General features: G+C 43.6%; 1 protein-coding gene across 3 annotated transcripts in view; it reads left to right on the plus strand.

Moving 5' to 3' along the window:
* Positions 1 to 16,893, plus strand: part of CYFIP1 (cytoplasmic FMR1 interacting protein 1) — a 210,402-nt gene that overhangs the window by 91,104 nt on the left and 102,405 nt on the right. For 2 of the 3 annotated variants that reach the window (XM_073614610.1, XM_073614609.1), the window contains 4 exons: positions 7,218 to 7,343; positions 8,972 to 9,138; positions 9,474 to 9,621; positions 12,809 to 12,962. In XM_073614610.1, the coding sequence (XP_073470711.1) occupies positions 7,218 to 7,343; positions 8,972 to 9,138; positions 9,474 to 9,621; positions 12,809 to 12,962 (595 nt within the window). Of the gene's footprint in view, positions 1 to 7,217; positions 7,344 to 8,971; positions 9,139 to 9,473; positions 9,622 to 11,963; positions 12,112 to 12,808; positions 12,963 to 16,893 lie in introns of all 3 variants that reach the window. The other variant, XM_073614611.1, reaches the window with a different exon arrangement.

The raw sequence follows: 16,893 nt of genomic DNA on the forward strand, positions 1-16,893 counted from the left end.
CATACTCTTAGCCCTGTGTCATTATATCTGGAGGGGGCAGACGGGGCACACAGCATCTAGAAACTGTCAGCCGATCCCAGCACCATTCTAGACCAGCTTAGAGGGTTATTATCAGACATGCAACAGGCAGCGAACCAAACGTCCTCTCCACCCTCTCAGGTGCTGCAGCAAGCAAATGATACCAATGTTATCCTTGCGGCCATAGAACAGAGTAAAACCTTCTTACTGGTCCGCATCGACCATCTGGCTGAGGAAAGTAACCTCATCAGGGCATACTTAGATAAATTCAGGGGCAGGCTTTCTGAGACTGAGTCGCGGATCTCTACCTCAGAAGAACTTGCTGCCCGACATGATGATGCTCTCCTTACACTGCAGCGCACCGTCCAATCCTTGGTGGCCAAATCTGATGATGCCAAAAACCACCTTCGGATGAATAATGTCAGAGTCCTGGGTCTCCCGGAGGGGGCGGACGGGAATCGCCCAGCTGAGTTTGTGGAGGCCTTCTTTAAGAAACTCCTGAATCTGACCGAGGTCCCCCCGACCTATGTGGTGGAAAAGGGCCCACAGAGTCCCAACTGGCCGGGGCAACCCCGGGGCCTCACCGAGACCCTTCCTAGTGAGGTTTCCTAACTACAGAGACTGTGATCGCATCCTCAGCGAGGCCCTCAAATATCCCACCCTCCCCTATGAGAACTTGCCTCCCATCATCTGGCTCATGTTGTCCCCAGAGTCTCACTTCGGGCCCCCTCCATGGCGAGCGACGGGTGTGGCCCACCCCCCCACTTGGGGCAATGCTCTCCCCTGATCTTGATCCTTGTCGACCGGAGCTACAGCAAGACAATTTCAACACACCACCTCGAGGACACGATGCCCGCTTAGGGTATCTGTGGATTATCCAGTCCCCCACTGGATGTGATGGGATCCACGTTCCCTCGCACTCGCCTACTGTTAAAGGGCAGACACTGACAGGGATCCTCCTTGGAACTTTGAGCCTCACGTAGGCAGTTTTTTGTTAGGAAAAAGTTTGGGGATTAAACTACAAACCCGGTTATGTTGGGGTATTGGCAAAGTAGTAGATAGTCCACTGTTTTTTTGTTTTTGGGTATAAACCGCTTCTTATATACTATACTGGAGGATAGCCCCCTATTGCCCTGCCAACATTTTACTACTGGGTGATTTTAATGCCATCCTTTCCTCAGACCTAGATAGACCTTTACCACCTAAGTCTTTCACCGGGGAGTTGTCAAACTGGGCGTTATCTGCAGGGGTCACGGAAGTCTGGAGGTGGAAATTCCCATCCACCAAAACCTTTTCGTGTTTTTCTACCTCCTACAAAACCGCCTCCAGAATTGACTATGCGTTTGCCAACCCCTCTATGCTGGCAGCTGCCTATTTACCCAGCCTCCTGTCTGACCACAGCCCCCTGGAGATCACCCTGCGCACTTCTGTCCTTCGCGTTTGCTCTATGTGGCGTCTAGGTGCTCAATGGATTTCCCAACCCAATATAGCTGATTAAACCCCACTGACCCTACGCAATTATTGGGAGTCTAATGAAGGGTCATCCACTCCTGAGATAGCATGGGACACCTTCAAGGTATTTGCAAGGGGCCATTACATCTCAGCCATCAAAGCGGTCAGGTTGCAACAAACTGCTGCCACAACAGCGTTGGAGAGTGAGGTGGGGTTGGCTTCTGACCAATATGGATTGGATCCCTCTGCCTCAAACTTTGATACGTTGCAGGCATCTAAACGCAGCCTTCACCTTCACTTAACAGAGGTTACTAAACTTGAAATCTATAATACGAAGCAAAAGTTCTTTGAACAGGGGGACAGGAATGGCAGGCTGTTGGCGATATCTCACCATGACACCCCTAATACCGCTTTTCCTGAACATGCTTCTCCCACAGGTGAGGCCATCTCCTCCTCAGAGGCTATATTGCAAGCTTTCCATGGTTTTTATCAATCCTTATATACCACCACACTACCCTCGGTTTAGACCCAGAGAGGTTGGCATCTCTCCTTGATCCGATAGCCCTTGGCTGGCTCTCCGATTCCGAAAGATCTACACTAGTTGCTCCAATTACCATGGAAGAGGTTCTTGCTGTAATTAACTTCCTATCCACTGGAAAAGCTCCTGGCCCAGATGGTCTTCCGACGGATTTCTATGTAGCACATGGTAACATGCTGGCCCCCTAGCTGGCCGCCCTATTTACACATTGCCTGGAGTGGGGCTCTCTCCCACCCTCCATGGCACACGCACATGTTCTCCTCATCTCCAAGACGGGTAAAGATCCCAAATTGTGTGCCTCTTATAGGCCTATAGCACTCCTTAATACTGACCTCAAAATCTTAACTAAACTCCTCACCACTAGACTTAACTCATTACTCCCCTCTCTTATTGACTCAGTACCAGAGTGGTTTCCTCTCTCGATATTGAGAAGGCTTTCGACTCGATTGAGTGGCCTTTCCTGTGGGAGATTCTGCGGAGAATGGGATTTCCCCTGGTATTCATTCACTGGTTAAAAACTATATATCGTTCGCCTGTGGCTGCCATTCCTTTAGGGTGTCATCTATCTCCTGTTTTTGAACTCTCTAGGGGTACACGGCAGGGCTGCCCTCTCTCACCTGCACTTTTTGCCATTGCCATGGAACCAGTGACTGAGGCATTACGTGTGTCGCCACACATTAAAGGTCTACGGCTGGGCTGGCTGGAGGAGAGAATGGCCTTGTATGCAGACAACCTCTTCCTTTTCCTGAATGATGCTGGCTCCTCCTTGCAAGGGGCATTGTCAGTCCTAGAAGAATTCTCTGTAGTGACAGGGCTCAGGGTTAATTGGTCAAAGTCGAAGATGCTTGCTATTGATGCTAAAAAAGAGGCCTCGGGCTTCTCTTTGACTACAATGGGTGGACGCGTTTACCTATTTGGGGGTGTGTATTTCAGGGAATGTGACTGACTTCATTCCACTGAACTTGTCCCCAGTAATTAACTCAATCAGAGCCAAGCTGAAAGCATGGGAGAACCTCCCTCTGTCCCTACTGGGGCGTATTAACCTCATCAAAATGAAAATCCTTCCCAAGTTTACATATTTGTTTCATAATTCCCCTCAATGGATCCCCAAATCATTCTTCTCCCAACTAAACAAAATTTTCTCCTCCTTTCTTTGGGGCCCACGTCCCCCCGCTTAAAGTTAACCACTCTAATGCGCCCTTGTTGGCAGGGGGGACTAGCATTCACGGACTGTCACAAATACTTCATTGCAGCTCAATTGGTCACTGCATTTTGGTGGCTTGTTCTGGATAGATCCAACTCTGCTTGGGTCCTTGAGGCTGCGGTGTTGCGATCTGCGGAGGCTTGTCGAATCTCCCTTTGCAGGGTCCAAAGGCTCCATGCAACCTAACCCCTTCCATGCGTACCACCCTTAGGGCCTGGAGGGAAGGCTTGGCCTTTGAAAAGTATCCTCTGCCTGCTGTATCCCCGAATGCCCCGCTCTGGAACAATCCCAACCTGCAGCACTTTCTCGAGAATCCAGACCCTGTGATATGGGCCAGATACCATATTAAGACTCTCTCAGACATTACCTCAGACCTAACGATACTCCCCTTTTTGATTACTTTGTCTCATCACAATGCCCCACCCTCACACAAATTCAGATATCTACAGTTGTCCCATGCTTTCAGGGCTCAGTTCCCATCCAGCGAAAGGCAGGTGGTGCAATCCAACCTAGAGAGGATTTTGCGCTTTGATTGTGCAGAAAAACCCACCTCTGTGCTATATGCACATTTCCTCTGGGTCTCATGTCCTGAACTGTCCAGGGTCCATCAGCAATAGGGCCTGGGATCTTCCAGAGATGGACTCCAAGGTTGGAGAGATGTGTGAGACTTCCCATTTAAAATACTGGTTTCCTTGTCCTTGAGAGACAGCCTCATTCCATACAAGATTGTCCATAGGGCCTATCTTACTCCCGCTCGGATGCACAGGATGAGGTCTTCTCTATCACCGGAATGCTGGCGTTGTGACCATGCCCCAGGGGACTTTATCCACATCTTTTGGTCCTGCCCGGTAATTTACAGATTTCTGGTCACAAATTCTTATGGAGGTGAATGATCTACTAAGTATCTCTATCGCTCCTTCCCCAGGAATATGCCTGCTGGGGCTGGTGGAGGACTTGGTGCCCAGAGTGGCTGAGAAAACCTTGTTGGGTCTCCTGCTGTTCTATGCCAGGAAATCCATTGTCCTATGCTGGAAGCGAAAGACTCCTCCCACTATAGGTCTATGGAAAACACTTGTTAACAATGTGATACCCCTTTACAGGGACACCTATACACATAGAGGCTGTCCGAAAAAACATGACAGAGTCTGGAGTAAGTGCAACAGATTAGGTGACCTCTCGGATATATGATGGCTCACCTTGCCATCCTAATAGACCAATCCTGGATAGCATGATAATTTAGGAGAGCTAGCTCATTGTCAGTCCACCCATAGAGCAAGAGCCATGACAGCCTATTGATGTTGATACAATACGGTATCCGTAGATACTCTAGTGGTTTTTTGATCATGTAACGACACCTTATGACCCCTGCGTGGGTCCCTTCCCTGTTAATAGCCAGATGATGGCTGTGCTGTTGTATGTCTGTATGGTCTATGTGTTTGTTAAGGAAATAAAAAAGTTTTTTTTTAAAGAAAGAGCATTCCTTCAGCTACCCTCTAAGTCTCCCTACTATAGTGCATATTCCTTCATACCACACATTTCCCCGTCTCACCTCAGTGCCCTTCCAGCTTCATCCTTGCTACTGTTGTGCATTATGTTCTCATACTTTGTCATTATTACTTTTCATGAGTATACCTGTGGCCTTCTTCCTTTTTGTGGTGTATTCAGCAGCATTCCTTCCATAGTCCTCAACATCATGCCTGCTGCAAAATGACAGTATATGATCTTCTTCTTTTTTTTTTTTTCTCTTCATTTTTTATTGAAGATTTTCCATAAGAAAAAAAATGCAAACTTTTCAACAATAAGAAGGCATTGCAAAATTTGCAAAGAAAAAAGAAGTCGACTTTCATAATACCGGACACTATGAAGTCTTAGAAAAAAAAGTAAAACAAATCTTACATCGTGTATACCCAGAAATCAGGCGAAATCAGCTATTTTACCCTAAGTATATCACAGACAAGCTGTACACCATTCATTTATATTTGTTCTCTTTACCACAGATTTTTCCAGTTTGAGCGGCTGCTACCTAGTATTCTATTTATATCTTTACTAAGTTTGACCAGGTAGCTGTTCGGGCCTCTGCAAGCACATCTTTTGGGTCTTGCAAGATGGCTGTGTGAGGTTCTAACCTCGTGTTAGGGTTTTTGAGGCCTATTGGCATATTGCCCTTCCCTCATATTCAGTGCTTTGGGACATCCCTATCTTAATGGATATGAAAATGTCCTGTTAGTAATGATAGAGAAAATGGGATTTTTTTTTTTTTTTTTACCTGCTATCAAACTGAAGCTATTTGTTGCTTAGAGGGATTATGTCTAGTAGGGAGTACTGCCTTTCTCTGCCTGTGCCCAATCATCTGAAGGTGGCAGCACAACCATATCAGTGTAAACGCAAAGATGCCCCGTGTCTTGTGATGTACTCCAAGAAAAGGATTTTTACAGGTAAACCAAAAATTCTGTTTTTGTACTAGTCAACGCCATTCACTGGAAAAGTACTGGAAAAAGGTCCAAATTGCCTCTGTTCTCTGAATGCATTGGTTTCCTTCTCCGCATGTGGTCTGTAGGTGGCCTGGCATTTGCCTACCTCTCACCATACATCTCCAGCTATGACTGCTCTATAAACTTTTGTATTAGAGATCCTGGGGGAATCTCTTGGCACTGATACCAGCTAGGTATGTTTCAACCTCCTGTGTTGGGTGCTTTTTTTTTTTTTTTTTTTTTTTTTTTTTAACCTCTGTCATGTGAGGTAGTTCTCACCTAGTGTGATGATGAGGAACCCCATCCCAGAACTTGTTCTGTTCCTCATCCTTCAACTTCTTCTGTTTGGTATCCCCAAACATCTAGCATTTGATACCCTGCAGGTCTTGGTACAGCCCTCTAAAATCATTTTCCCCACACCTTGGCTCTTGCACTCACTGTGCACTCTTTGCAAGAAGATGCTCCTCTTTGTTGCCTGCTGCAACCTTCTTTGTCCACCTGAGGCCTCAAGTTCTTTTGCCCACGCAGAGCCCTCTACTTCTGATTGACGGCATTACTCCTTTAAAAGGTCCTCCTGTAAGAGTCGCCTTCTCTTCATTGCATCTGGTACTTAGTAATGCCTTGGTTCCCCCTATTTTCTTCTTGGGAGCTCCATTTTTATCTTATGCTGCATGGAGAACCAGTTCTTGTTGCTTCACTGCCACTCCTATCGCTTTTTGGGAATGTCATATCATTCTTACTCCCTATGTCCTGCCTTGAAGGTATGTCAAACAATTTGATTCACCTTACGGATCGGGTAAGGACTGCGAACCTGTCACACTCTGTTCAGGTTTGTTGCCCCTTCTCGTTTTTCCTGTGGGCTTGTTGCTGCTGTTTTGGCCATTTCGTTGCCCAACACTCAAATTATTGCTTAGCAACATCCCATGGTCTGATCCGCTCCTGTGTCCTATAAGATTAAGATAATAGGAATTTTCACGTACATATAAATATCATATCTTAGAGACGCAGGTCCCTCCTTTCTTTTCTTTCCTTTCTCTCTTTTTTTGTGATCTCCTCCTTATTGCTTGCTCAAAAAAAAAAAAAAAAAAAATACTGGGGGGACGGTCCCAGCAAAGCTTTAGCCAGTGTCTAATTATCTGAAGGTAGCGGTGTGTGACCCATGGTCTAAGAATCAATCCGTGTCCTGTTTTGTACTCCAAGATATGAAATTTACAGGTACTCTGGGGGGTCAAGTCGCACTGTAAATCTCACCAAAGTAGTTCAAGAACCTTTTCCAAAATCACACCGTTCTGAATCTCATTAATTACAATGAGCACCATTGAAAACCATGAGCTTTCTCTTGTGGTGCAGTTCTGTGCTACTCAAGCTGCATCAGAAGGCGCACTAGTGTCAACCAGGCCTTACAGTAGCTCCAAGACTAAATGTTTGATTTTTTTTTTTTTTTTAATGATTTAAATGGACTATGGTTTAGGCACATTTTTAAATCTATTTTTCTAATCAATGCTCAGCTCTTTGAATTTTTATTTCATTCTAGTATTCTTGGAAGCTGGTGCACCCAACTGACAAATATTCTAACAAAGATTGCCCAGATAATGCTGAAGAGTATGAACGAGCAACACGCTACAATTACACCAGTGAGGAGAAGTTTGCTTTGGTGGAGGTATGTGATCAGTTTGTCTTTCTTTTACTCCTTCTGTAATTATTTGTAACATGCATTTGAAAGAAAGTATTAATGTTTAAACCTAGCAGTTTTTCAGGCAGATCTCAACAGAAGATAAATGTTGGTCTGTGGGTGGGCGGATGCATGCCGATTTACATCGGACTACACCGAAGTCTGTCTTGGTCAGAAAAAAAAAGCTTTTTTTATTTTTTCAGACATAAAAGTAATGGATCAGAGGTAAAAGGATATAAATGGATGCATGTTGATTTACATCCGCCTGCCCATAGATCTTAACAGGGGTCCTTTCAGCTCGGTGAGAAAAACATTGAACAGACAAGGATGTCACTAAGTGTCATCACTTCCACTCTGATTCAGCAGGGTCCCCTGCTCTGTTGCTGTTGAGCTGGGAATCGAAACTGCTCGTCTGACAGTACCCAAAGGGGGTTAATTGAAAGAGGAAAAAAAGGATACCATGCTGATAATCTAGAATCTAGTTTTTAGATTGGTGGTTCTCAACCTCGGTCCTCTGGTACCCCCAACAGGCCATGTTTTCAGGTTTTCCTTTTATCTTACACAGGTGCTTTAAATCAGTCTATGGCTTGGTATTTTGGACATCTATTTTATCTAAAAGAAATTTCAAAAACATGGCCTGTTGGGGGGGTACTTGAGGACCGTGGTTGAGGACCACTGGTCTAGATCTTATTGTCATTGGATTACATGTTCGTTATATGTTAGAAAAATAACTGCACTTTAAATACCCATTAACTATTTTAATATAGCAAATTTGCATATTCTACCAATTTTTTTTTTCCTGTGGTTTAAGAAATGGCATCAACAGTTGTAGCCAGCATAAACAGATTAATTTATGATAAGCCTAACTGCAGTGAACAGCAACACAATATAGAGAGACACATACTGTATCTGCAGACAAGGACTGAGCATTAAGGGACGCAACGGGAATCCCTCTGTGTGCATTCTGTGTAAAGTGTAAATATTTGCCAGCACACCACGGATATTTGAGTTATGTCCAAGCAAATTTTTTTTATTGAAGCATGATCACATCACAAGCAAAAAAATGCAACGTTTTGGAGCTGCGCAGGACCCCTCCCTTTGTCAGGCATGTGATTCTGTTTGGAAACCCTTGAATGGAGTTGGGCAGAGCTTGGCTAAACTGATGTAGGGGTTGTCTTCCTCTAGGTTGTATTTGTTTTATTATTTTTTCATGTTCTTGGTTCTGATGTACAGACCTGTCTCTCTCTATTGCATTACTGATCAGTGCAGACTGATTGAATTTAAACATAGCAATACTTTTCACTAGCCAGGCCCTGTAGTGGCTGCTTTCGAACTGCAAAAAATGAAAAGCAGAGCTTAGAGGTTATTGAGCTAATGGATATTAAAATCACTGTTAGGTGTGTGAAATATAGATCTATTTTGGACTTGTATCATAACTACTACTTCTGTCCATTGCCTGTTTTGGTCAGTATCTTTATGCCCAGCAGTACAAACTTGTAGTAGTTTTTACTAGTATATCTTGGTCAAATGTTTAAAAAATAAAATAAGAAATTATGTATTTAAATTTCTCTCTCATACAAGTAACCTTTTCATTCCCTTTTTGTTATCTATTTTAGGTGGTTGCGATGATTAAAGGTTTGCAAGTTCTCATGGGTCGTATGGAGAGTGTTTTTAACCATGCAATTCGTCACACAATATATGCAGCGCTTCAAGACTTTGCACAGGTCACCCTTCGTGAGCCATTAAGACAAGCTATCAAAAAGAAGAAAAATGTTATCCAAAGGTTAATCTTATGAGCATGTTTATATGTAAAGCGAAACCTACATATTGGAGGAAATTAAGTGTCTGAAACACTTATGTACTTTTTTTTTTTTTTTTTTTTTTTTTTATGGGGACAAAAATAGGTTTATACTTAGCTGGTTTCATATCTAAAATTATTTTACATTTTGCAGTGTGCCCTAGGTTGATTTAAACTACCATAAACAGATTTTGCAGAAACGCTGACCATTTTTGTTTATTGCCTAACTGAATTTTTTTAGCATGCTTTTGGGAATGCTGCAAATTTGTGCTGACCCACTGTCAGATATAACTAATAAAGTCTACTTATCTCTGTTATAGTGTGCTTCAGGCAATCAGAAAAACAGTCTGTGACTGGGGTGCAGGATGTGAACCATTTAATGACCCTGCTCTTAGAGGGGAAAAAGACCCTAAGACTGGGTTTGACATCAAAGTTCCAAGACGTGCAGTAGGACCATCCAGCACTCAGGTACATCATCCGTTGCTTTTTTGTGATTTAGGAATGGTAGTTAAAATACTACTTTCTAGAAATAAATTTCTAGAGAATTAAATTTAAAGGAAACCTGTCACTGGCAATATGATGAAAAATTACATAAGCAGAGGTTACGAGCAGTGAAAACTGTACGTAACAAAGATTAGTTGATCCTGAAAGAGAGGATTCTATACAGGTTGGTTAGGAAAGTCTTCCGTCTCATTGAAAGACCGATCGGCACGTGGAAGAAACAAGTCTGAGGTCAAATTATATAGGAACAGTTGAGATTTCCATAAGATTAATTTACCTCTGTTTCTCTGTCCTCTGATTGCTTTGACATGCACTGAAGATGACCTCTGCTAATGCTTTTTATCCATCATCTCCTCAGTTTGGGTTACCGGGTTACCGAAAAAATAATTAGGTTAAGTATGGTTAGAACATAATTTCTCATCTTCCGTTCTCAGAGACATCTTACAGCTTTGCTGGGAGTACATGAGTGTTAGTAACAGGGAAGGAAATGTCAATGAAAGTTGTTTTTTGCTTATGACAACCAGCCAGTTTTTTACTTTACTGCACTTCTTTATGCAACAATAAAAGACAGTTCCTCCCTCCTTTTCAATAACGTGTGACTTGATTTAAAAATGATCACACTAGTTGTAGACAGCCAACACCTCTGCTAGGTGTACAGCAGTAGATGTAACATTGGACTCTCCGTCCTCAATGTGACTTGAGAAATTCTGATTACTTTACTACAAGTGCAGAAGTGTTAAGTTAGCCAGTTGTCTTTCAGGATGTGTCTTTGGGTACAAATACCCGGTGACCCTGCCAGTCCCTTCTACTTTTCCAAACTGACCACGTTAGGCATGGAAGCAGATCCATGCCAGTGTGGTCAGTTTGCCTCTTTTTTTTAAAGATAGGATACCAGCATGCCATGCCTGTGTCTTTGGTCAGGCAGTAAGAGTAATTACTCACTGTGTGTCACTGGAGCGCAGAAGGGCATACTCCTAGAGTACAACATGCAAAACAAGTAAGATACTTCTCCACTGTGTTAGACCTTACAGCCCGCCGTCTTCCAACATTGAAATACCCCCACAATCAGAGTGCAACATGAGAAGACTCTGAAGACGTGACCGTTGGCGTAAAAAAAAAAAAAAAAGTACTAAAAACAGTTTATATAGTTATAGGACAAGCCTATAATTTGCTTTACAATAGTGTGATTTGCATAAAGTATGTTCACACATTTTAAGTAAAGTGGGACCACCTTTGTCAAAATGACTGAGGGATGAATAGTCTATGAAAAACTAAAAATTGCATTTATTTTTTTCTTGAACTGATGGGTCTACCAGTCCTTGATCCATAGTTTTAACATATTTGTTCTTTAATTGTATGTTTCGTTTTTACGTGTGTAATTGATTTGAATGTTGCTTAATTGTATGTTTTTATCATTTAAGTTATAATGATAGAGGTTGACGGGAATGATGTGATTTCAGCTTCATCTAATTCAAAAATGACCAGGTTAATTTTACAATTGAACCAATCGATTACCACCAATGTTTTCTTCTCTTCTCTGCTGCTTTGCTTTTGATGGCTGGAAGTGATGTGCATCTCTCACTGGGTTATTGGGCTGCAATCTTCTGTGTGTTGCTTTCCTGCTAACGAGTCTAGTGCTGTTCTTTCTACCTGGTAACTATACTAAGAAAACTGCTGATTCTCAGTAAAACTAGCAATGACACTGGCTGCATGCTCTTAGCAGTCCCTTTTTTAGCTGTAACATTAGCCTACTCTCTACACAGCACAGTTCCAGCTGGTCCTAAATTGGGGCTTGTATTCAGTGTTGAGGCCCCTATTTAAATCTGAATATATTTCTGGGCTCATAGGGACAGGACTGCATCTGTAATCAAAGGGAAATTGGTAAACCAATATATTTGTTGTCATTGGCACTTGCTGACTGCTGTGTACACCTTCATTTTTGTATGATTCTCCTTTTTTCTAATACATTTTTAAGTGCAGCAATCCCCTTGTGATATATATATAATGGTCTCTTTGATGACCTGTCTGTGTAAAAGTAAACACAATAATTTAAGAAACTTTATTTTGAAACTAATTCTAACACATAAATGACTCCCTTGTAATACTAAATATGCAAATTAAGACATATTTCCAGTTTAGGGTTCTATAATGCTTGAACAAAAAGTGGAAGTCAGATTAGGGGTAGGTCTGTTACTCTAACACACTAATGATTCTTTACTTTTTTGCTTTCCTCCTTCTACCACTACCTCTGAATGTTTCCCTTGCTCCTTCTTCCTGGTCTCCTGTGTTCCCTGTCTGTTGGATTTCAGCTCTTCATGGTGCGCACAATGGCAGAGTCTCTGAGCTCTGCAGAGCTGTTCAAACAGCTCAAGTCTCTTGGGATGGAAAAGTTGTGGCTTGTGGTAAAAAAGTTTCTGAGGCAGTCCTACGCCTATCCAACTCTGTTAAACTTTGGTGGTAAGCCGATATTTATTTTTTGCACAGTAAGTAAACTGACTCTGTACTTGTATAAAAAAAAATGGTTTGCCAAACTAGTGTTTGTGACAAGAGACAACTGCAATTGGCATTTTATACCCAGATCTTTTACATGTTATTTAAATGTTTTGCCTGTAGTCACTCTGCTGCATTTGCACCAAATGTTTGATTATTGAGCTATGTATGAAATACATGCTTTTATAAGTCAGTGCTGGATAAATGCCACAACCTGTTGATCTTTGTGCGTAAATGTTAAATTTGTATGACCTTTTCATCTTATCGGTGAAAATAGTCTCCACCAGAGGTGGCTGGTGCTCAATATTTTGGGGGAGGTGGCAAACTAACATAACAGTAATGATTTACAAAGTGTAGTGATCAACAACTTCCACTCATATCTCAATTCAGTTAAATATGCATTCTGATTAGTTTTGATGGGTTAATTTCTGTTTTGTAGCACTATCTACATTATTAAACTAGCATTTCAAATTAAGAAGAATTCAGTTTGGTGCATTAGTTTTAGTTCTGTTGGCTACAGGTGGGACATGTAGGTAGCATCTTAAAAGGCAAGAGGAGTAAAATGCAGCTCACTTTTAAAAGGTCATTAGGTCTTTTTACATATATTTTATTTGTTTTCTTGTATTTCTCCATCTGCAAACATATCTCCTTTTAAATGAGACAGCTGTACATGGTGAGAACCATGCTAGAGTCCCTCATTGCTGAAAAAAGCGGTTCCAAGAAAACGCTGCGAAGTAGCCTAGAGGGACCCACCATTTTGGACATAGAAAAATTTCACCGCGAATCATTCTTCTACACACACTTGCTTAATTTCAGTGGTAAGAGAGTGGTCTGTTTTCAATGCTGGTGGTTGGTGACAGCTTTAACCTTGCACTTTTAGAAGTATGTACTGTATTTGTCACATTCATCAATTAATTCTTGTTGAACAGTAGCATATATATTTAGGGAACCATTGTATAACTGAGGCGTCTCTCCTGTAGGCTTTCTTTCTTTGTAGAAAGCACTACTTTGGTAAGTAGTACCAGGAATAATACATGTATTTGTAAACTTCTTCTATTTTATTTTAAGGCCCCTTTCACTCCAGCGGACTGATCGGGTCCGCCTGTCCGTTTTTTTTTTTTTTTCCAGATCGGATCACCCATTGTTCTCTATGGAGCAACGAATGTCAGTGGACATGTGTCCGCTGGCATCCTTTCCAGTCCACTAAAAACAGATGGATGGGAATACGTTTCCCATCCGTCTGGCTGATCAGATCGTATGACAGTCGAATGGAAACGGACAGGCAGTCCGTTTCCATCTGACCACCCCATAGAGAACAGTTTCTCAACTCCAGTCCTCAAGGCACCCCAGCAGGTCATGTTTTAAGGCTTTCCATTAATTTGCACAGGTGATTTAATCAGTTTCACTGCCTTAGTAATTACCACAGTTGTTTCATCTGAGGGAAATCACAAAAACATGACCTGTTGGGGCACCTTGAGGACTGGAGTTGAGAAACACTGCCATAAGTATATCTAAACTCAAAAACAAAAATGTAATATATTGCTGCTTACTAGGCCGTAGCTCAGTAGTGGTCAACTTCAAAATTATAAAGGGCCTCAAGTATGGCCCTGCCACTTCCAGAGGGCAGCGCACCCAAGGGCAGTTTTGGCACCTGAGCGCCCTAATGTTTCGGTCATGCTGCGTTTTCTGCAGCAGATTGCATTGCACACTAAAAAAGTTGGGCGTACAATAACTCCCAGCATTAGTGTCAGTGGTTGCAATAACTTCCAGTATTGGTGATAGTGAATGCAATAATAGCCTTCCCAGCATCGATGTCGGTGAACACAATAGTAATCCCCAGCATTGGTGCCAGTGTGCCAATATTAACCCCCAGCCTTGGTGTCACTGGATGCAATATTAACCCCCAGCTTTGGTGTCGCGGGATGCAATATTAACCCCCAGCTTTGGTGTCGCGGGATGCAATATTAACCCCCAGCTTTGGTGTCGCGGGATGCAATATTAACCCCCAGCTTTGGTGTCGCTGGATGCAATATTAACCCCCAGCTTTGGTGTCGCTGGATGCAATAGTAACCCCCAGCTTTGGTGTCGCTGGATGCAATAGTAACCCCCAGCTTTGGTGTCGCTGGATGCAATAGTAACCCCCAGCTTTGGTGTCACTGGATGCAGTAGTAACCCCCAGCTTTGGTGTCACTGGATGCAATAGTAACCCCCAGCCTTGGTGTCACTGGATGCAATAGTAACCCCCAGTGTTGGTGTCACTGGATGCAATAGTAACCCCTAGCGTTGGTGTCACTGGATGCAATAGTAACCCCCAGCGCCTTGGTGTCGCTGGATGCAATAGTAACCCCCAGCGCCTTGGTGTCGCTGGATGCAATAGTAACCCCAGCGCCTTGGTGTCGCTGGATGCAATAGTAACCCCCAGCGCCTTGGTGTCGCTGGATGCAATAGTAACCCCCAGCGTCGGTGTCGCTGGATGCAATAGTAACCCCCAGCGTCAGTGTCGCTGGATGCAATAGTAACCCCCAGCGCCTTGGTGTCGCTGGATGCAATAGTAACCCCCAGCGCCTTGGTGTCGCTGGATGCAATAGTAACCCCCAGCGCCTTGGTGTCGCTGGATGCAATAGTAACCCCCAGCGTCGGTGTCGCTGGATGCAATAGTAACCCCCAGCGTCGGTGTCGCTGGATGCAATAGTAACCCCCAGCGTCGGTGTCGCTGGATGCAATAGTAACCCCCAGCGTCGGTGTCGCTGGATGCAATAGTAACCCCCAGCGTCGGTGTCGCTGGATGCAATAGTAGCCCCCAGCGTCGGTGTCGCTGGATGCAATAGTAACCCCCAGCGCCTTGGTGTCGCTGGATGCAATAGTAACCCCCAGCGTCGGTGTCGCTGGATGCAATAGTAACCCCCAGCGTCGGTGTCGCTGGATGCAATAGTAACCCCCAGCGTCGGTGTCGCTGGATGCAATAGTAACCCCCAGCGTCGGTGTCGCTGGATGCAATAGTAGCCCCCAGCGTCGGTGTCGCTGGATGCAATAGTAACCCCCAGCGCCTTGGTGTCGCTGGATGCAATAGTAACCCCCAGCGTCGGTGTCGCTGGATGCAATAGTAACCCCCAGCGTCGGTGTCGCTGGATGCAATAGTAACCCCCAGCGTCGGTGTCGCTGGATGCAATAGTAACCCCCAGCGTCGGTGTCGCTGGATGCAATAGTAACCCCCAGCGTCGGTGTCGCTGGATGCAATAGTAACCCCCAGCGTCGGTGTCGCTGGATGCAATAGTAACCTCCAGCGTCGGTGTCGCTGGATGCAATAGTAACCCCCAGCGTCGGTGTCGCTGGATGCAATAGTAACCCCCAGCGTCGGTGTCGCTGGATGCAATAGTAACCCCCAGCGTCGGTGTCGCTGGATGCAATAGTAACCCCCAGCGTCGGTGTCGCTGGATGCAATAGTAACCCCCAGCGTCGGTGTCGCTGGATGCAATAGTAACCCCCAGCGTCGGTGTCGCTGGATGCAATAGTAACCCCCAGCGTCGGTGTCGCTGGATGCAATAGTAACCCCCAGCGTCGGTGTCAGTATTAGGCTTTGACTAGCATTGTCACCATAGGTTACTTTCCTGATTTATACTACAAACTCCTGGTCCTATTCTCCTGTCCATAATACAGGGGAAGGTTTTCTTTAGTTCACGTTTTAGTTGCAAACGCCTTTTCCAATGATGCTGAAAATTTATTTTATTTATTGTGTGCTATGGGAAAGGCTATTGAGCTGTAAGAAAGCGGTTGATTAAAACATTGGACACCACTAGCTGCTGTTATATTAAGCATAATGTGTATTCTACACATTATGACAATGAAGTCTACATTGCCGATGTCACTATATTGTGAAATACACTAAAAAAATTTGAATAAGGAAAAAATATTTTCAATGATTACTGTAAACAGTAGGTAGCTGTTTTCAAAATATCACTGTGATATTAGACCATCTTCTGTGGCAGGCAGTAACAACTTCTCTTACTTCAGCCCCATTCACATTTGCAATTTGAAATTGTGGGCAAAATCGGCACAATTCTACCTGCGATTCCAAATCCTAATAAAATCGGTCTACTGGATTGATTCTTAATTGTACTCCAAATGCTGTGCGATTTTTGCCATTATTATCGCATGAAAAAGTGCAGAAATCTCAGCAAAACCTATCTGGCTCAGGGCCCAAATTTGGTTGTTGACCACCTTTGCCGGGACAGGCGTGCATAAGGCATTTAAGTGAATGGGCTACCCTATGCGTGAAATGCATGTAAATTGCTCTACAATAATTGCTACACGATATGTGAATGGGGCCTTTACAAGTACCAGCATTTGTGGCAGTTATGCAGACCAAGCAAAGGCAGCTGCAGTCTATCCAGCCTACAGTTCTTGAATAGAAAAAAGGGGGAAAATAATTGCGCTTCAAAGTGTCTAAAATATAATAACAAAGCAGCGATATCTAAAATGTGACACAAACACATAACATAAACAAGGAAAAATAAGATGATTCGCGCTATAGCGCGAATCATCTTATTTTTCCTTACAGTTCTTGAATGCACGCTGGGTAAATTGTAGCTGTCCGGTGCTGATCTTCATAATACCAGCTTGTCAAAAGTTTGTTTGAGAAATATGGATTAATAGCTACATGAGCCCTTTCCCAGCATATACAGAACTTCCAGACAAGAGAAAGTATGTAGTGAGATGTAAAGGGAGCAAGAAATGTTCTGTAGGTAGGAA

This window comes from Aquarana catesbeiana, linkage group LG02 (assembly GCF_042186555.1).
Source record: "Aquarana catesbeiana isolate 2022-GZ linkage group LG02, ASM4218655v1, whole genome shotgun sequence".
NCBI lineage: Eukaryota > Metazoa > Chordata > Amphibia > Anura > Ranidae > Aquarana > Aquarana catesbeiana.